Raw genomic sequence first — 21,905 nt, forward strand, 5'->3', positions numbered from 1 at the left:
GGCTGAGGGGTGCTCCACGCTTTTGCAAGAGGGCTGAGGGCAGGAGCTGATCCTTTGGCATCACCATCGGAAGCAGAACAGAATTGAAGGCGAGAGCTTGGTGGGTCTGATCCGAGGCAGGTCACAAATGATTCCTGCCTTGGAAGGGATTTGACAAGTGTTGGTGCTGACCTTTAAAGCCCTAAACGGCCTCGGCCCTGTAGACCTGAAGGAGAGTCTCCACCCCCATTGTTCAGCCTGGACACTGAGGTCCAGCTCCGAGAAGTGAAGGTTACAGGGAACCAGGCAGAGGGCCTTCTCGGTGGTGGCGCCCGCCCTGTGGAACACCCTTCCATCAGATGTCAAGGAAATAAACAACTACCTGACTTTTAGAAGACATCTGAAGGCAGCCCTGTATTGGGAAGTTTTTAATGTTTGATGTTTTATCGCTTTATTATTATTATTATTATTATTATTATTATTATTTATTAATTGTCACGGCTAAAAATTGGCCGCTGTTTCTTTAATGCTAAAAGATCTAAGTCAGCATGAGTCAGCGGCCTACAATGACTCATGAAACCTTTCACTTAACTGTACCTGTATATATACAGTGGTCAACGTTAGTGTTTGGTGTGCATTGGTTGGTGAAAGCTGGTAGTGTTGATGTGTGTACAGTTGGTCGTTCGTTTTGCAGATAAAGACTTTTAAGAATAAAAGCAGAAAATACTCTGCAAGGACACTCTTCTCATGGACTCCTTTATCCCGACAAGGGTCCAAGGACCAGGCTGAGGAGACAAAGGAAGTCAGGACCTTTGATTTTTTCAAACACTGACATTAATATTCTGTTGGAAGCCGCCCAGAGTGGCTGAGGAAACCCAGCCAGATGGGCGGGGTATAAATAATATTTCTTTATTATTATTATTATTATTATTATTATTATTATTATTATTATCCTTGAGTCCCTTGCAACTCCACAATTCTATGATTCTATTATTCTTCCTTCCCATTTCTAGACCAACTTCTCAGCAGGCGCCCAGCACGGTTTACAATGAAACCGGTTGCCACAGAACCACTGAAATAAATAAATAAATCCAAACCATAGTAGGTCAATCAACCCATCAGTAAGGCTAATAAGACAATCCAATGCCGGACATACTCAGAGTAGGCCCCTTTTAAATGAATGGGCACGACTGGCTTGGGTTCATGAGCTTCAATAGTTCTACTCTGTGTAGAACGTACTTGGATACAACGCAATGTCCAGGGCAAAAGCTGATCTCCATTATCTCCAAGACTCGTGTTGCTGGGTCCACATTCTCCAGACTTTTCCATACAGCGAGATTGGGACAGGGGGAACCAAGCGAGTCTCCCCGAGGAAGGAATCGCATAGCAAATACGCCCCCCCCCCCCCGAGAACACACCAGCACCTCACAGATAAGGATAGGCGATTCTGTCTGTTTTGCTTTGCCTGCCACACCTGAGGAGATCTGAGCATACCTTCTGGCGGGGTCGATGCTTTGTACTGGGCCACAATAGCTGCCAGAAGGAGGAGGAACTCAACACACGATGCTTTCATCTTCCTACTGTAGAAACCCCTCTTGGGACAGAGGTGTCATTGGAAAGACCGCAAAGTCAAGTTTCTGCAACAGAAAAAAGAGGGTTTGTTACAACAGCCCCTACTGGCTAGTGGTCTGTTTCTGGGCACAATTCCGGGCCTTGTTTAGACCTATAAATCCTTGAATGGCTCAGGACCTCTCCAGGATCACATCTTCCCATTGGAACAAACCTGGACCCTGAGCCCACCATCTGGGTGGTGTAGTGTAGTGTAGTGGTTAAGAGCGGTGGACTCGTAATCTGGTGAACCGGGTTCGCTTCCCCGCTCCTCCACATGCAGCTGCTGGGTGACCTTGGGCCAGTCACACTTCTCTGAAGTCTCTCAGCCCCCCTCACCTCACAGAGTGTTTGTTGTGGGGAGGAAGGGAATGGAGAGTGTCAGCCGCTTTGAGACTCCTTAGGGTAGTGACACGGGTGGCGCTGTGGGTTAAACCACAGAGCCTAGGGCTTGCCAATCAGAAGGTCGGCGGTTCTAATCCCCATGACGGGGTGAACTCCCGCTGCTCGGTCCCTGCTCCTGCCAACCTAACAGTTCGAAAGCACGCCAAAAAGTGCAAGTAGATAAATAGGTACTGCTCCGGCAGGAAGGTAAACAGTGTTTCCATGTTCTGGTTTTGCCAGAAGTGGCTTAATCATGCTGGCCACATGACCTGGAAGCTGTACGCCAGCTCCCTCGGCCAGTAAAGCGAGATGAGCTCCACAACCCCAGAGTCATCTGCGACTGGACCTAATGGTCAGGGGTCCCTTTACCTTTACCTCTACAGTAGTGATAAAGCGGGATATCAAATCCTAACTCCTCCTCCTCCTCCTCCTCCTCCCCCTCCTCCTCCTTCTTCTTCTTCTTCATGTGCCTCCTCCGCAAGAGGTCCAGAGGGTGGAACAAGACTGGTGAGGGGGCATGTGGCAGGGAACGCCAGGACGCTGCTGAGTGTGCACTGAGAGAAAGGGAGCTGGGGTCAAATTTGGGAGAGGGGGCTAGTGGTTTGTGGGGAACTGTACCAGCCAGGAGACAAGAGGCAGAGGGAGCTTCAGAGTTGGAGGGTAGAGAATAAGATGGGCCAGGAGAAGAGGAAGAAGCAGGTCAAGGAAGGGAAGGTCCATGTTCTTCCCCGTCGTCCGCCAGAACCAGGGGTGGATTGAAAAGGGAGGAGTAGAGGAAGTTTCCCCGCAGGCACAGTCTCTGGCTGCATGCATGCAGACCATTGGGGGAAGGTACACAAACTGATGGAGGGGACGTGCCCTCTGTTGCTGCAACTGCTCCACGCAGCACGGACCTGGGAATAACTGCCTAGCCATGAGATTGGTGTGTCTAGATCTCGAGAGTTGTAGATGCTACTGTGTTATCTCTGACAATAAAGACCTGGCCGTGTGCCGTGGGCATTCCTTTGGCTGCGAAGTGCCCTTGGCAGCATGGCCCAGGGAAAGTCCCAACCGAGTGTTGGATAGAGAAGACTTGTTGTTGTTGTTGTTTAGTCGTTTAGTCGTGTCCGACTCTTCATGACCCCCTGGACCAGAGCACGCCAGGCCCTCCTGTCTTCCACTTCCTTCCGCAGTTTGGTCAAACTCATGCTGGTCCCTTCGAGAACACTGTCCAACCATCCCGACCTCTGTCATCCCCTTCTCCTTGTGACCTCCATCTTCCCCAACATCAGGGTCTTTTCCAGGGAGTCTTCTCTTCTCATGAGGTGGCCAAAGTACTGGAGCCTCAGCTTCAGGATCTGTCCTTCCAGTGAGCACTCAGGGCTGATTTCCTTCAGAGTGGATAGGTTTGATCTTCTTGCAGTCCATGGGACTCTCAAGAGTCTCCTCCAACAGCATAATTCAAAAGCATCAATTCTTCAGCGATCAGCCTTCTTTATGGTCCAGCTCTCACTTCCATACATCTCACTCCCATACATCACTACTGGGTCCTCCAAGAATACTTGGAGGACCACATTTAGCTCCCGGTTCTCCACATCAATTTGCAACATGGACATTGCTGTGCCTCTTAATCACCAGTAGAGGTCAGTGGTGCAAGGCAGTGGTCCTTACCTGACCTCCCAACAGGGGTATTGCTGTAGCTTACTGGGAAGGGGAGGGTCGATCGGTGGTGAGGTTGATGCGGTGCAAACACACCGGCGGAGCCAATCTGCTTGCACCATGCAGACCTCGCCCCCTCCTGATAAACTGTGGTGATGCTAAGTGCCACAGCGTCACCAGCCTCTACTGGCGGGAACCGAATCATATCCATACTGATTGGAACTTCTTATGTCTCCTGCATTGCTTAGCCCTTGGAACTCATTTTATAAAACCAACAGTTCTTCTTCTTTCTGAACATATAATGCACACACATACACACTCGGATGACTACTTCATGCATCTGACAAGGCAAACTCTGCCCCACAAAAGTTTATGCTGTAATAAATCTTTAAGGTGCCAAAGGACCCTCTATTGTTTCAGCTTCCATCTCAGCAAAAGGGAAGGGCATTTTAAGAGTTTCAAAAAATAAAATGAAATGAAAAGCAAAATCCGCTGGGGAATGGGAACCATTTCAACAAACAGAAGGGCTTCAGATGGCATCTGAGCAATGCCCTTGATCTTTTATTGCTCCTTGCAAATGGTTATTGGGGGCAGCTTTCCCTCTGGTTTTATAGGGCTCTGTAAAAGTCACCCTGACACCCTATATAATGTTATGTTGGCCTGAGTACGATATGCTCCCAAGTGAAGTCAGCTGCGGGAGAACAGAACCAGATCTTTAGCATTTGAGAAACACTCGTTGAAAACTCATTAAAAACATTTCTTTAAAACGACAACACCAAATCTCTCTTTCAGCCAAAAGGAGGATAGCAGCAGTGCAGCATTAATTCAGGGACGGGGCAAACATTCTCAAGTTTTGAGAAGAGTTTAGCTTGTTCATAGAATTGACTTGGTAAAGGTAAAGGGACCCCTGACCATTAGGTCCAGTTGTGACCGACTCTGGGGTTGCGGCGCTCATCTCGCTTTATTGGCCAAGGGAGCCAGCGTACAGCTTCCGGGTCATGTGGCCAGCATGACTAAACTGCTTCTGGCGAACCAGAGCAGTGCACGGAAACGCCATTTACCTTCCCGCCGGAGCGGTACCTATTTATCTACTTGCACTTTGACATGCTTTCGAACTGCGAGGTTGGCAGGAGCTTGGACCAAGCAACAGGAGCTCATCCCGTTGCGGGGATTCGAACCGCCGACCTTCTGATCGGCAAGTCCTAGGCTCTGTGGTTTAACCCACAGTGCCACCCGTGTCCCTTATAATTGACTTGGTAGAGATATGCAAATTTATCCATTTCAGCTTCTCCCACTTTCCAGGTCTTAAGTGCAAGCTTAAGATTTTTTAATCCTCGTGAAAATCCATCTGCATCTTAGTGCAAACTTCTCTGAAAGTATTTTAATATTACCCATTAAGTTTCCCCTGGTGTAATGGGCTTCATCCAACCAAGCTGTTCCATTCGCTCAGCAACCTCTGCTTGCTCAGCAAAACCTCCTTTCCCTCTCTCCTGTCCAAAAATAACTTCTCTGGAGGGCTGGCAAAAACTCCAGAACAGATTTGTTGGCACCCGTCTGTCTCGAGAGACAACGTAGTGTGCCTCTGTGGGCAAAGCCAAACTGCTGGAGAATCACAGCAGCTGCTGTGGCTGCAGAGACCGGTCACTTGTAACTCCTGCTTCCCGCATTATTTTTGCTGCATCAGGAGCACCAAAGTGACCTCATAGGGGTGCAAGCCTGGGTGGTGTGTCTGGAGATCCAGGGATGCCCAGACGACAATACCCCCATCTCGGCTTGGCTGATGTGGTCCAAAGGAAAGAAGAGCAAGACCTTTGGCATCAGCTTGGCTACAGGAGTTGCCAGAAGGGGGCATACAGTACAAGGAGCCATCCAACTGCCTTAGGGACTCCACTCCTCATTTGTGTACGATTTACTCTTTAGTCTTTTCTCCTCCCGAATATATCCCACAAGGCAGCTATGTTGTACCTTGCTAAATATCCTGACCTTGGGCAGCTTCCTTACAGTTAGCCCGTTGTAGTTAAGACTGTTTTCAAACATTTTGTGCCATGACTCTCTAAGAGCGGCGGAAGAAGGAACCACAAGCCTACCCCTATCCCAAGGCTTAGTCCAAAAATGCTGAATTTGTCCTGCTAGACAAAGACCCATCTAGTCTAACACTCGGTTGTGTGGCGAGTTCCCCCCCCCCAGTGGAAATAAAGACACTTGACACAATTATTAAGGTTAATGGGCTAAATAAGGCCACAACTTTATTGGTTACAAGTGATGAGCGGTATTGGCTTAGGCATTGGTCCTAACTGACTTTATGTGACTTCAGCCCGTCCTCTTGAAGTCCGGGAAGAGTTAACCACCAGTAGGGGGAGTCCTGCTGATGCACATCAACTAGGAACTCCCCCGGGGTCACCACTAGGGGGCGTGCCTTAGGCCCTCACCTCCCCAGGCTTCGGACAGGGCCACGCCCCCCAGAATCCTTTATCGGACTACCCTTCAATATGTGGAGCAGGCGATGGCGCTACCTCCCCTCTTCCATCTACAGAGCAATACCAATGCCTAACCGCCAATACCAAGAAAGTTGTAACGATTTGCTATGAGGAAGGCGAAAACCAAGTGGCTGGTGCCAATTTGCCAAGCGGAAAAATTCCTACCAGGCCCCTCAACGGCGACCAACCCAGGTCCATAGCAATGTCAAGGAATGAAAACCTTATAGGGCAGGAGGGTGGGAAAAGCAGGAACAGCTGGCCAGCGGCAAAGAGGGAGAGCCCCAGCCGCCTCCTGCCTTAAATAGGGCAGGCCACACCCCCAGAGCCAGCCGATTGGCTGGCCAGGGGATGATGCGGCCGGGAATCCCCCCAATCAAGTGGGGCTGGCCTCCAGCCATCCCGAGCATGGTGGGGCCGTGAAGCCTGCAACTCCACCTCCTCCGAAGGGCAGAAGTGGCTTTCTCAGTGGCTAACCAGATATCCCAGCAGGAATCCCAACAGCAGGTCCTGAAAGCAACAGCAGAAATCTCCGCATCTGCAATTCTCAACAACTGGAATTTGGAGACATATTGTCTCTGATAGTGTCCGCAGTCACTCTGGCTAGGAGCCATTGGTAGTTGGGTCCTCCTCACCAGCTGTGTTTAGAGGAGCTTTCACCACCCTGGTGCCTTCCAGATGTTTTGAACTACAACTTCCCTCAGCCCCAGCCAGAACAGCTGGAAACGGGCAGGCAAAAGCTGGCCTCTGGAATCCGGAGACAAAAGGCTAGAGTTACGCACAGGCTGCGACAGGCTGCCATCTTGTTTGCAAGCCAGGTGCACACTTTCGTCAGCAGGAGCACCTGTGGAACATTCGCCTGGGGAGAAAATTGAGGGCAGCCTCAAGATCTGCCAGAATATTCCCTCCTAGCTTTTGAGTAGACCAAGCCTGAATCCCAGGCCCGGCAAATCCCACACAAGGTTTTTTTTTTATTCTACTGGAGAGCGAAAGCAAATAACTAAGTCGGATAGAATCGCTTGAATCGTGGCTCCGGGGCTGATTGTAAAAATGACATTTCCACTCACTCAAGCTGACAGCCGCGTTTGCTGAGAGGATGTGATCATGCACAAATTTGCCCCGAGCTGGTTTCTGGGCTGCCTGCTTGGATCCTGCGCTGGAATGAGCAGGAGGAGGAGGGGAACAAGAGCTCCAATAATACCCTCTGTTCGGGGAAGACCTCTCTCCCTGCTGTCCTAAAGAAGGCAGTGTGATGTAGTGGTTAGAGTGACGGACTAGGACCTAGGAGGACAGGGTTCAAAAACACACTCAGCCATGAAGCTCGCTGGGTGACCTCAGTCCAGTCCCTGCCTCTCAGCCTAGCGGTCAAGGACTGGTTGGACGCAGAAGAATGGTGGGAGGAACCGGCTGGGGAGCCCCCTAAGGGAAGAGGGCTCAGAGCCGGAGCAGTGGTGGTGGGACGATGGTGAGTGGTTGGAGGGAGAAGACTGGGAAGAGGATGTGTCAGAGGCTGTAGAGGTAACAGGGCTTGGTGAGCTGGGAGAGTCTGGGGAAGAGAGAAGTCCAGAATCAAAGGCAGAAGCTAAAGCAGGAGAGGAGGGAGACCAAGAGGCAGAGATGAGTCTGGCCAGTGAAGAGTCATGGGTCTCTCCCCCTCTTGCTGCGACAAGCTCCCCTCCCCACTTGTCTCCCAGAACCATAAGAGGCATGGAAAGGGTGGAAGAGAGGTTGGTTGCATGTAGGCACAGTCTCTGCTTGCCTGGAAAAAGCCCTGGAGGAGGCTGAGCACTCTAGAGGAGCTGGCCACTGATGCTGCAAAGCCCGGCCCCCTTCCAACAAATATAAAAAGGTAAAGGACCCCTGACAGTTAAGTCCGGTCGTGATCGACTCTGGGGTTGCAGCACTCATCTCGCTTTACAGGCCGAGGGAGCCGATATTTATCCGCAGACAGTTTTTCTGGGTCATGTGGCCAGCATGACTAAGCCCCTTCTGGCGAACCAGAGCAGCGTACAGAAACACCGCTTACCTTCCCGCCGGAGTGGTACCTATTTATCTACTTGCACTGGCGTGCTTTCGAACTGCTAGGTTGGCAGGAGCTGGGACCGAGCAACAGGGATTCGAACCGCCGACCTTCTGATCGGCAAGCCCTAGGCTCAGTGGTTTAGACCACAGCGCCACCCACATCCCTCCAACAAATATACAAGGGGCTAAAGACATCTCGCCCCCTAGAGTTGGCACATCTGCCTCCGACTGTGGAGGTAGAGCATAGCCATCAGGACTAGCAGCCATTGATAGCTTTCACCATGAATCTGTACTAACCTTTTTTAAAGCTATCTGAGTTAGTGGCCATCACTGCCTCCTGCAGTTCCACAGTTTAACTATGCGCTGTGTGAAGAAGGACTTTCTTTGATCTGAGCTTGTGATCTGAGCTCCTGGTTTTGCCTTCATGCCCCGCTCATAAGCTTCTAAATGGGGCAGGGTTTGCTGGAAATGCAATGCAGGGTCAAGATGCATTCATGATGCTTCTTACATTTCCGTGATATTCCCTACACTCTGTTTTGGGGATTGAGCACACACCCCTTTGGGAAAGCTCCCCTGCGTTCATTTATTTCAGCGGTTCTCAACCTGTGGGTCCCCAAATGTTGCTAGACTACAACTTCCATCATCCCTGAGCTCTGGCCTTGCTAGCTAGGCCATGGACATGCTATGTGATCTGATGGTGAATTTGGGGTGACCCAATGCAAAAATCCTGAGAATCCATGTGGATCTGTGCTTTGTAACCACGTTTTTGCACCATTGCGGCCCGACGAAACAGTGGATGCGTGGGGGTTTTGGTGCAGGCTGTAGCCATGGACATGCTGTGTGATCTGATGGTGAATTTGGAGTGACCCAATGCAAAAATCCTGAGGATCCATGAGCTTTTACCTCCCCCCTCCGAGGCAGCTTCCTTTATCTCTAGAGTCCTTTATCTCCCTCCTGATCGCTTGCTGATCAGCTGCTCAGCGGCTTTGTTTCAACACCCCCTTCCCTCTTGTTTGCCTTAGTGTCTTTTCCTTAGCCGGAGCAGTTTTTTGCTCCTCCTTTTCTTCTAATTTCTCTCCTCATTGCTTGTTTTAGTATTCCTGTCTCCTCTCCTTCCAAGTTCGCTGTCTTTACCTCCCCGCTCCCAGGCAGCCTCCTTTATCGCTAGAGTCCCTTATCTCCCTCCCAATCACTTGCCGATCAGCTGCTCAGTGGCTTCCTTTCAACACCCCCTTCCCTCTTTCTAAAAAAAAAAAAAGCACGATCTGCTTTTTGCCCCTGGGCAATTCGGCTGCAGGGACCACATATTCGCTCCATAAGACGCAGACATTTCCCCTTACTTTTTAGGAGGAAAAAAGTGTGTCTTATGGAGCGAAAAATACGGTATTTGTTTGCAAATGGCTATCAATCCACTTCTGGAGAGGCCACAAACTGTCTAGCAATGTTAAGAAGAAAGAACAAGGTGTATGTGAGTGAGAATTCCTGACAAGGTCTGGTCAATAAAAGAAGATTGAAAGCCTGGCTTTGTAATCCAGCACCCCCAGCAAACTTGCCAAGGCAGGACCTGACTGGCAACTCCTCTGTGTCATCAACTCATTCTTTGGCCCCAGTATCTATTGTTGCGCCTGAATGCAAAAGCACACCACCACCGAAACAACTCTTTGGTCCAAGTTTAGAAGAAGAAGGAAACGATTTCAGATTAGCATTTCAGTCAAGCCTGGAAGAACCCCTGCCCAACTGGAACAATGAATCTCACCAGTCTTTCAAAGAGAAGCTGAGCTCATTGGTCCTTATGCAACATCTTCATAAACGACTTGGATGAAGGAACTGAAGGCTTGCTCATCAAATCTGCAGGTGACAACAAACCAGGGAGGGGCAGCTAAAACCTCAAAAGACAGAATCAAGATTCCAGATGACCTTAAGAGACAGGACAGCTGGACCAGAACTAACATAATGAAATTCAGTTGGGTCAAATGTCAGGTTCTGCACTTAGGCAGGAAGAACAAGCTGTACAAATATAAATAATTGGGAGCGGGGGCACCTGGCTTGCCAGCAGTACATGTGAAAAGGATCTTGGGGTCTTAGTAGACCACAATCTGAACATGAGTCAACAGTGTGATGCAGCAGCAAAAATAGCTAATGCTGTTCTAGGCTGCATCAACAGAACTGTAGAGTCCCAATCAAGGAAGTGATGGTATTCTGCCATGGTCAGATCCCATCTGGAATACTGTGTCCAGTTCTGGGTGCCACAATTTAAGGAGCACGTTGACAAGCTGGAATGTGTGCAGAGGGGAGCAACCAAGATGACCAAGGGTCTGAAAACCATGCCTTATGAGGAACGGTTGAAGGAGTTGGGTATGTTAAGCCTGGAAAACAGAAGACTGAGAGGAGATAGGAGAGCCATCTTAAAATATCTCAAGGGTTGTCCAAGGAAAGATGGAGCGAGCTTGTTTTCTGCTGCTCCAGAGGGGACGAACCAAACCAATGGATTCGAATTAAAAGAAAGCAGATTCCGAGAAAGAAGAAGCTAATTTCAGACAATTTGACAGTGGAACGGACTCCCATGGAAGGTGGTCCTTCAATGGGGGCATTTAAACAGAGGTTGGATGGCCACCTGTCAGGAATTGCAATTCCTGCACTGCAGGGGGTTGGACTAGATGACCTGGGAGGGTCCCTTCCCATTCTACAATTCTATTATTCTGTACCACAGCGGCAGTGTGTGTGTGTGTGTGTGTGTGTGTGTGTGATCTGCAGCCACTTGCCAAGAGCACCAGCGTGACAGCTTTCATCCCACTTTTTATTCACCTCCTGAAACCCCTTCCCCAACTTAATGACTGCCTAATTAAGTGACAAGGGGGCATTTCTGCTCAGTCATCATCGTCCAGTCCCCCGTACATCCGTCCGTCCCCCCCAGCTGCCTTGCACACCTGAAACTTGTATTGGCCAAAGCAGCGTTCAGTTTTCTTTTCCTACGCATTTCTTTCCACACCCATACAACGCTGCAAGCTGCGATCACAGCCTCCACCCCAACTTTGATTCATTTTCAAATTTGTTTCCAATCTAACAAATCCGGGGGGCCTCTATTCAATCAGCAACCCACTTCTCACATTAGCAAACGGCTCTTGAGGATGCCATTCCCCAGATGTTTCCACTTAAGGCTTTCTCTCCCAGTGCCAGCCGTGTCGATATGGAGCAAAATACGGGGTTCTGCAGAAAGCTGCATCGGCCATTCATAAATTTGTCCCCTTTTGCTGATTGCCAGGCAGGGGATTAAGCCTGGGCTCTGTTGAATGTGCCTTGAATGAGAGTGTTTTCAGCTTTGGAAAGACCGATCTCACCTTTTCTTAATATGCCATTGAAATGCACAAAGAGCCCTTTCTGCTGTTTTATCTGGAGAAGAATGACTTCTGGCACCCGTCCAGGCTAAACAGCTGGAACAAGCCAGGGCAGAATCTTGGAAAGACATCTTTGGAAAGCGAGGCTGGAGGAAATTAGCAACACAGCTCTCAAACAGACAGGGCGAGAATCCAGATTTCGGGGACGGGGTGCCCACACTCACTTCTCCCCCATCCTGGGAGATATGCCCTAGTTGGCAGCACAGAACAGCTGAAGGAAGAGCTTTTAAAGAGGCCCTCTCCTTGGCACACGCTAAAATGCACTGCTTGGCATTGCTGGGGATGTTGGGTTGACTGTATGGATGCAAGAAACCACAGAGCCTAGGGCTTGCCGATCAGAAGGTCGGCGGTTCAAATCCCCGTGACGGGGTGAGCTCCCGTTGCTCGGTCCCTGCTCCTGACAACCTAGCAGTTCGAAAGCACGCCAGTGCAAGTAGATAAATAGGCATCGCTCCGGTGGGAAGGTAAACGGCGTTTCCGTGCACTGCTCTGGTTCGCCAGAAGCGGCTTAGTCATGCTGGCCACATGACCCGGAAGCTGTACGCTGGCTCCCTCAGCCAATAAAGCGAGATGAGCGCCGCAACCCCAGAGACTGGACCTAATGGTCAGGGGTCCCTTTACCTTTACCTTTACTTTAACAGCACCTGCTATAGTGCTTCACAGCTGTAAAACTAGGTCACGTTGTTTGCTCTGGCCTTTAAAGAAATACACATCTTCAAATTTAAAGAGACCATTCAGCCCAGGACCTCCAGACACACTGCCCAGGGAGGTCACTTTGGTGCGGCTAATGCACCAGAGGCACACTCCGTTGTGTCTCGAGACAGATGGATGCCAACAACAAGTTACGTCAATTACGTTGTCCTTATGTTATTCTCGGTCATTTCAATGCAAAATAAACACTATGAAAGGCAGGGCTTTGTGATGCCATCAACCACCTATCTTGAAAGCAACTGGTCGTATTTACTGGATTAATTTCTGTTCCGGACACAAGACAAATAAGCAGAAAAGGCAATTTCCACTCCACATTTTGGAGGTCCCAGGTAGCAAGGTGGTTAGATTGGTCTCAATTAGGGCCAGTGCCTTTTCAGTACTGGCCCCGACTTGGTGGAACGCTCTGTCACAAGAGACTAGGGCCCTGCGGGACTTGACATCTTTCCGCAGGGCATGCAAGACAGAGCTGTTCCGCCTGGCCTTTGGTTTGGACTCAGTCTGACCCTTATGTTTCCCTCCCCTTATGGTTTTGATCTATGGGCTACTTTTAAAATGAGGCTGCATTTTAAATTGCGTTTTAACCTTTATTTTAAACTGGGTTTCCCCCCCAGTTACTGTAATTTTACTGGTGTTAGCCGCCCTGAGCCCAGCTCTGGCCAGGGAGGGTGGGATATAAATAAAATTTATTATTATTATTATTATTATTATTATTATTATTACTTTGTCTGTTTTCATTCTCCCACATCCCCTACTCACGAGAAAGCGCCCACTCTGCATTTCTTCATAAGATCAAGGAGGAGAATCAAGCTCTGTAGGCCTACCTTTGCCTACCTGAATGCCCCCCTCAGATGTTTTGGACTACAACTCCCATCAGCCCTTTCTAGACCACTTGCTGGAGACCATGGAGTGAGGGGAGAGGGCATCCTTCGAATCCTTCTTGCGGGTTTCCCATTGGGGCATCTGGTTGGCCACTGTGAGTAGAGGACGCTGGACCAAACGGGCCACTGGCCTCATCCAGCAGGTTCTACTTATGTCCTTATGTTCCTTGATAGCCTTATCCTCCATGAATTTCCCTCATCCTCTTTTAAAGCCATCTAGGTTGATGACCATGCCTGTCTCCTGTGGGAGGGAGTTCCGCAGGTTAACTAACTGCTGTGTGAAGTTGTACTTTCTTGTTATCTTCCCCAACATTCAGCATTTGGGGATGTCTGTGTGAGCCCAGCAACAGAACATTCCCAATTTGCAGCAGGTGGAATTGGGCTGTACCCAGACAAGGTGTGTGAGGTTTGGGAAGACGGGTCTACATTCTTGGCCCAACCCTGACTTTATTTGCATACTAATGACCCAGACGCCTGCGAGCAGCAAAGTCAAGGAAGGTTATCCAGAAGGCTCTTCCTCTCATCCCACCCAGATCTTGAATTGGGCAGATATCCAACATTCCTCTGTGCACAGGGATATTTATGTATGTGTGTGTGTGCAAGTTTCAGTAAAGCAATTTCATGTCCTGTGAAAATCCACAGCTTTGGAATTCTTTTTTTTTCTTTTCATTTTTCATATTACAGTTTTACAATCACATATCCAACATACAACATAAACACAAGATTCCAAAAAAATCTCCTGGAGTTCCCTCCTCCCCTTTATGGGTCCTCTTGTTAGCTATTTCCTCCTGCATCTTTTATAATAATCCAAATCTTTTACATCTCCATCGTATCCAAGATTCATCTGTTAAACTACATTGGCTCCCAGGACGTTTCCAATCACAATTCAAAGTGTTGGTGCTGACCTTTAAAGCCCTAAACGGCCTTGGTCCAGTATACCTGAAGGAGCGTCTCCACCCCCATCGTTCTGCCCGGACACTGAGGTCCAGCGCTGAGGGCCTTCTGGTGGTTCCCTCACTGCGAGAAACCAAGTTACAGGGAACCAGGCAGAGGGCCTTCTTGGTAGTGGCACCCGCCCTGTGGAACGCCCTCCCACCAGACGTCAAAGATAAGAACAACTACCAGACTTTTAGAAGACATCTGAAGGCAGCCTTGTTTAGGGAAGCTTTTAATGTTTGACGGACTGTTGTATTTTAATATTTTGTTGGAAGCCACCCAGCCAGATGGGCGAGGTATAAATAATAAATTATGATCATTATTATCATTATCATCATCATCATCATCATCGCCACCAACTGGCACCAATCAGGATGCTTTGCATAGGATAACACAAACAGCCAACAACAAAATCCCGCCAAAGTCTTGCACTTTCAGGGGGAAACCCTGTAGCTTAACAAGCGAGCAAACCCCTTTCAACACAGTAGGGTGTACTTCTGAGGAGAGATGCAGAAGGTTCCAGAAGATAGCAAGTGACAAAAGTCCATTCAGTGACAATGTGGACTTGCTTCCCCTGTGTAGAATTACAGTGTTTAAGCCGCCCAGATTTCAACAGGAGATTTAACCCTGTGCATAACTCCCTAGTGAAACAAATAGGGGCTAATAAGAACTTGCCTTTAGTCCTTGGTGAATCTGTAGATTTTTGTTCCTCCGAGTTTCTCATTTGTCCTATCAGTCCTCCACATTTCCACACCAGTTTGAATTTTTTAAAACAACAACAACCATCAACTCATCATGGAAATTCGCCAGCATTTTGTTGTGAATTTATCCTAACATTCACATTTCTGTACGCAGAATTTTGCATAACGCACACATTTCTGCAAAGCCCTTTCCCCTAACAAGACGCATTTTCGCTATCTTCTTTTCACGATTATATGAATTTCTATGCATTCTTTACCCTGTTACATGCATTTTTGTACACCTTACTTAGCTGGAGAACGGCACTGCAAAATCTGGAGAAATGCGAATGTCAAAGCACGGCGTGTTTTGGCTCGCATAGTGTGAATTAAGTAGGCTTTCCTTTGAAAGCACGCTGAAACAATTTTCTACCCCCCGTCCCCAATTCCTACTTCTAAAATGCGGCAATTTGCTTCGCTGGGAGTGAGTCGAAAAAGAAACCACCCAACCCTGAGCTCTGCTAAAGGCGATATGAGCACCACTTACCTGCTCTGAGCTTGTGGGCGCATCCTTAGCCGCTGTAGCAATAAAACACTATGAACAGCAAAACTTTGTCCAGCGGCCTCGTCTGTCCCAGAGGCCAAGGGCTCGATCCTCTCTCCAACTGGGTCTTTTTCAATAACAAAACACCATCCAAGCTGCAGGCAGACCAGGCTGTTCCTGCAAGAATCGCCAAGCGGCTGTAGTTCCCGTGTCAGCAAGAAGAGCGAAAAAAAGACCCCCAAACTCTGAGCAGAGAGTTGGGGGAAAGTTGTGAGGGAGGAGGAGGAGGGGCTGCCATGGGGCTTATTCTTTGATTCCTGGCTGTCAGGCAGGCTTTTTTTTTGCAGTGGTCCCATTTCTCCTTGTGATGCTTGCAATAAGGAATGTGAGAGGGAGGCAAGGCCCCCCCTATATACCTCATGGGCAAAACACATCCATAACAGTCGGCTTGTGGAATTCCTCAGCAAGAACAGCCCCCCCAACGGAGCAGCCATCAAACACCTGAGGGACAGGGAAAGAGGGAGGGAGGGAGGGTGAATCACAGCGCTGGAAGGGAACACCAGAGGTCATCTAGTCCAACCCCTTGCAATGCAGCTAAAGAATTCCCGACCGAAGGCCGTCCAACCTCTGCTTAAAAACCTCCTATGAAGGTGCGTCCGCCACGTTCCAAGGGAGCCGAACAGCTCCTGCTATCAGAAAATTCTCCCTGATGTTTAGTCGGATCTCCTTTCTTGGAACTTGAATCCATTGGTTCGGGCCTTAATAATAACAATAATAATATTATTAAGATTATTAATATTAATAGACTCTTGAAAGTCCCATGGACTGCAAGAAGATCAGACCTATCCATTCTGAAGGAAATCAGCCCTGAGTGCTCACTGAAAGGACAGATCCTGAAGCTGAGGCTCCAATACTTTGGCCACCTCCTGAGAAGAGAAGACTCCCTGGAAAAGACCCTGATGTTGGGAAAGATGGAGGGCACAAGGAGAAGGGGACGACTGAGGACGAGATGGTGGGACAGTGTTCTCGAAGCTACCAGCATGAGTATGACCAAAGTGCGGGAGGCAGTGGAAGACAGGAGTGCCTGGCATGCTCTGGTCCATGGGGTCACGAAGAGTCGGACACGACTAAACAACAACACAATGATGGGGTGGACTGTGTACCACAGTAACGTGGAGAATTTTCAAATGCTCCTTCCTGTTCTTTCCTAAGCCTCCCTGCAAGCAGAAAGTGAGCCCATCAGGGAGAGAGATTTTAGTCTAAACCTCTTCCTTGAAACGCTATATTTCTACTTGAGAAGATCTTTCAAAATTATAGGCTTTTTTAAATGTTACATACTCCCTACTCTCATTCCAAATTCCTTCACGCCCGGCTATTTTGTTGCATGTTTGAATCCAGCCCTTCTGGCAAACAAGACTCCCTTTCTCCGAAACCTCAAGTTTGTTAAGATGGAGAGTCGTTTGCTCTTGGCGGCAATTTCCCGCCAGCGCCTTTGTTTGCTGGCCCATCTCCTGCCTGTCCTCCCCCCGTCCCCCGACTTCTCTTGATTGCTTTCGAACATGGCTGATTGCTCGAATGCTTGAAAAATGCTTCCCTTGGAATGGGACCAAGAAATGTTCCAGCAGCCCCGTTTATCTCCACATCTCGGTACTCTCCGTTTTGCTTTGACAAGCCCCTTTGACAACTTTAAGCCTCAGCTTTTCTTCTCCCTTGTGCAAGAGGGAGGAGAACTGGCAGGCAGCCAAGGTGGTTTCTTATTTTTCTTTTTTAGAAAAGTTGTGAATGCATCCATTTTCCTGGCTATCATGAGCATCATCGGAAGTGCAAGGATGACTGTTAATGGCGCCTTGTAAGCATTGTCCATTTTTTCCAGCTTGCTGCAATTTGACAGCCCTGTAGTATCTGTTTGGAATGCATACAGCTGAAGTTGCTTGTGGGCCCTCGTGCGGCAATGATGTCGTCCAAAACTTAAAAGTATCACCTGGAAGGATTTTGGACCTTGAGCTCCAGAAGATTGGTGATGTCACCCAGGCAGAAGAACAGGGGTTGGAACTTCAGCTGACTTGGCCAAGGTCCATGGGCAACATTCTACTCAGGAGGAGAATTCTAAGCAACTTTGTCCAGAACCTACGTAATTTTATTTTTCCTTCCAGGGCAGGGAACACTTGATTTGAGAGGAAATAATCTGTTTAAGCAGTTAGAATAATAGTGTCTTTGGCTATAATTGATGCTTGTGTATTATTAGCAAGACAGTTCTGTGAGTTTGTCGTTGACCTAGAAACAAGTTTGGGATGGCGGCAAAATGTCATTTTAAGGAATTGCGTTGAGCAGGGTCTTCTATTTAAAAAAAAAAAAAAGCATCTAGATCAAGGGAAGTAATAGTGCCACTGTATTCTGCTCTGGTCAGACCTCACCTGGAGTACTGTGTCCAGTTCTGGGCACCACAGTTCAAGAAGGACACTGACAAACTGGAACGTGTCCAGAGGAGGGCAACCAAAATGGTCAAAGGCCTGGAAACGATGCCTTATGAGGAACGGCTAAGGGAGCTGGGCATGTTTAGCCTGGAGAAGAGGAGGTTAAGGGGTGATATGATAGCCATGTTCAAATATATAAAAGGATGTCACATAGAGGAGGGAGAAAGGTTGTTTTCTGCTGCTCCAGAGAAGCGGACACGGAGCAATGGATCCAAACTACAAGAAAGAAGATTCCACCTAAACATTAGGAAGAACTTCCTGACAGTAAGAGCTGTTCGACAGTGGAATTTGCTGCCCAGGAGTGTGGTGGAGTCTCCTTCTTTGGAGGTCTTTAAGCAGAGGCTTGACAACCATATGTCAGGAGTGCTCTGATGGTGTTTCCTGCTTGGCAGGGGGTTGGACTCGATGGCCCTTGTGGTCTCTTCCAACTCTATGATTCTATGATTCCTTTTGGAAGCCGGAGCCTGAGCTGTGCTCGAACCAAGCGAGCTGTGATTCTTGCATTGCGATTCCTGCATTGCAGAGGGTTGGACTAGATGATTCGAGGTCCCTCCCAACCTTGCAGTTTTACAACTTCCAGGGGAAGTGATGGTACCGCTCTATTCCGCCTCAGTCGGACCACACCTGGAGTTCAGTTCTGGGCACCACAATCTAAGAAGGATATTGACAAGCTGAAACATGGAAGGATCTGTCCTTCCATTGAGCACACAGGGTTGATTTCCTTCAGAATGGATCGGTTTGATCTTCTTGCAGTCCATGGGACTCTCAAGAGTCTCCTCCAGCACCAGAATTTAAAAGCATCCATTCTTCGGCGATCAGCCTTCTTTCTGGTCCAGCTCTCACTTCCATACATCACTACTGGGCAAACCATAGCTTGAACTATACGGACCTTTGTCGGCAAGATGGTATCTCTGCTGTTTAAGATGCAGTCTAGGTTTGTCATTGCATTTCTCCATCACTGTAAAGGTAAAGGGACCCCTGACGATTAGGTCCAGTCGAGGACGACTCTGGAGTTGCAGCGCTCATCTCGCTTTACTGGCCGAGGGAGCCGGCGTACAGCTTCCGGGTCAAGTGGTCAGCATGACTAAGCCACTTCTGGCAAACCAGAGCAGCGCATGGAAACACCGTTTACCTTCCTGCTGGAGCGGTACCTATTTATCTACTTGCACTTTGACATGCTTTCGAACTGCTAGATGGGCAGGAGCTGGGACTGAGCAACAGGAGCTCACTCCGTCACGGGGATTCGAACTGCTGACCTTCTGGTCAGCAAGTCCTAGGCTTTGTGGTTTAACCCACAGCGCCACCCGCGTCCCTATCTCCATCACTGTAGGAGCTCTTATATTCTTATGCTGCGGTGGGAAACTTTCTAGAAACTGGAGGGCAGATTTCAGCACAGCACAACTCCAAAAAGAGATCTCCCACGAGTAACATGGCATGCACATCTGGCTTCCAGCTGGCCAGGCTGCTGGCATTTCCACCTGGCGTCTTTGCAGGGGGTAAAATGTGTTTCTACCCATCCCTTCTGCAAAAGACACTGTGCTCCAGTGGCTGCGACATCCCAGGTGCTGTGAAAAAACAGGAGAAGCTCAAACTGCCCATGTCCCCTTCCCCATGTTGAGATGGGTTTTATTTTCAGTTCAGATTTCCCACCCCTTGCTTCTGTTTGCTGAGCCCTGCTGGATCTCTCTCTTTTAAAAAAAATATTTTTATTAAGCAATTTCAGCATAACAAATTATCAAATCGTATAATCACATACATTCTTTCCCCCTTTCTCCCTACGCCCCCTTCCATCTCTCCCTCCCCCCTCCCACCAGGGACTTCCATCAGCTGATTTCTCTGCACATATTATTCTCTGCATGCTATAAAGTTATACGTATCCTTACCTTATCTATCTATCTATCGTGTTACCAATAAATTTGTGTATGTTTATTCAAAACCTGCCAAGGAGTCCAATTCATTCTGTTGTCTTTTTAGATAATTTGTAAAAAGCTCCCATTCTTCCTTAAAGTCACAGTTGTCCTTGTCCTGCAGTTTATATGTCAATTTAGCCAACTCTGCATAGCTCATCAATTTTCCTTGCCACTGTTCATTCGTTGGGATTTCCTCATTCTTCCTCCCTTGTACTATCAAGACTCTTGCTGCTGTTGTAGCATACATAATTAAATTCTTTGTTTTTCTTGGCAGGACTTGTCCTACAATCCCTAACAAAAACGCTTCTGGTTTGTTTTTTTTTACAAATGTCATTTGAAACATTTTTTTCAATTCACTGTATTTCCCTTTTTTAAAAAAACTTCTCTACATTCCCACCACATATGATAAAAAGTCCCTTCTTTTTCTTTACATTTCCAGCATATGTTTGACCTGCTTTTATACATTTTTGCTATCTATACAGTGGTACCTCAGGTTAAGTACTTAATTCGTTCCAGAGATCTGTTCTTAACCTGAAACTGTTCTTAACCATAAGGTCCAGTCATGGCCGACTCTGGGGTTTTGGCGCTCATCTCGCTTTATTGGCCGAGGGAGCCGGCGTACAGCTTCCGGGTCATGTGGCCAGCATGACTAAGCCACTTCTGGCGAACCAGAGCAGCACACGAAAACGCCGTTTACCTTCCCGCGGGAGCAGTACCCATTTATCTACTTGCACTTTGACGTGCTTTTGAACTGCTAGGTGGGCAGGAGCAGGGACCGAGCAACGGGAGCTCACCCCGTCGCGGGGATTCGAACCGCCGACCTTCTGATCGTCAAGTCCTAGGTTCTGTGGTTTAACCCACAGCGCCACCCGCTATGTATATACAGCAATATACCACATTACAATTCACATCCCATCCCGCAGAAAAATTTAAAATACATTTTTTTTAAAAAAGACCTAAAATAGACTTCTGATTGTTCTCAACCCCCCCCCTAAATTTACCACTAAAGTAAAATATACTTGTTATATTTTACACAGTATCCTATTAAATAGTATCCCATTTCACCGCCGTCACAGGGGAAAGCAATGACAACTTCTCAGCGTATGGCCAATGCCTCCCGTCAAGACCCCCTTAACGGGGAACCCTGGGATCACCACCGCAAGGGGGGCGTGGATCACCGCTTTACGCCCCCCCCCCCCATTTAGGAAGATAGACTAAAGGATTCCGCCCGAGGCCTGAAACCGCCAAAGTTGTGATGTTTTGCTACAGGAAAGGCAAAACCTGCCAATGCAGGAGAATTCCTTCCCGGCCCTTCAACAGCGACCATGATATAGCAGCGCCCGCGTACCTGTGGAGAAAAGGTTAACCTGCAAAATAAGGCTTAAATGAGGGAGGGCAGGGTGGGAGATCTGGAGCCAACTGACGCTTCGCAGGTAAGATTCACCTTTTGTTGTGTGGTCCCTCCCCCTACCTGGCCGAACCCCTGGCAACGCCTCCCCAGGCAGGATTGGGCGATTGGCTGAGGTAGGCGGAGACCTCCAGATATCCAGCCTGGGGAGAGCGAAGCCAACCCATACTACCAGGAGCCACACTTGGGTCCAGGACCATGCAATAGGGGGCCCCATTTGATGTGGGGACCGGTCATTGTGAAAACTCAATAAATATGTTTTTTATTAAACAAACTGGAGAGGAGGAGCCTTAGAGAGGGGTGGGAAGGCATGGACCATCAGTCCTCGCAACTGACTCTGACTCCTGTTCTCACTTTGGCCAGACAAGATACCCCCCGTGGGAAGCAGGACCCGTGTTCAAAAGCAGCACACTCCCCACATTCCCAGCAAGTCATCTTCAGATTCATTCTGCCTCCGACTGAGGAGGGAGAACAGAGCCGGCATAGCTAGCTGCCGCTGACAGCTTTGTCCTCCATGAATTTGGGCGTCTCGGCTCCGGGGCTGTTTTCTTTGCAACCCCTGCACTTGAATCGCTCTTTAGCGGGAGCCAGGGTGGTGTAGTGGTTAAGAGCGGTGGACTCGTAATCTGGGGAACCGGGTTCGTGTCTCCGCTCCTCCACATGCAGCTGCTGGGTGACCTTGGGCCAGTCACACTTCTCTGAAGTCTCTCAACCTCACTCACCTTACAGAGTGGTTGTTGTGGGGGAGGAAGGGAAAGGAGAATGTTAGCCGCTTTGAGACTCCTAAAGGTATCATCAAAATGTTTATTCGGCTTTACACCCATCATAAAGCACAACACACAAAACAAATCAAATAAAACAGCGGTC

General features: G+C 48.6%; 1 protein-coding gene across 1 annotated transcript in view; it reads right to left on the reverse strand.

Moving 5' to 3' along the window:
- Positions 1-15,313, reverse strand: part of LOC308457810 (uncharacterized protein) — a 238,705-nt gene extending 223,392 nt beyond the window's left edge. The window contains exons 1-2 of the mRNA XM_080971981.1: positions 15,250-15,313; positions 1,474-1,616 (exon numbers count right to left, since the gene is read on the reverse strand). Of these exons, the coding sequence (XP_080828107.1) occupies positions 1,474-1,552 (79 nt within the window). The 5' untranslated portion in view covers positions 1,553-1,616; positions 15,250-15,313. The remainder of the gene's footprint in view (positions 1-1,473; positions 1,617-15,249) is intronic.
- Between the last annotated feature and the right edge of the window lie 6,592 nt (positions 15,314-21,905).

The sequence above is a fragment of the Podarcis pityusensis genome (genome assembly GCF_964106645.2).
Source record: "Podarcis pityusensis genome assembly, chromosome: 10".
In the NCBI taxonomy this organism is placed as follows: Eukaryota; Metazoa; Chordata; class Lepidosauria; order Squamata; family Lacertidae; genus Podarcis; species Podarcis pityusensis.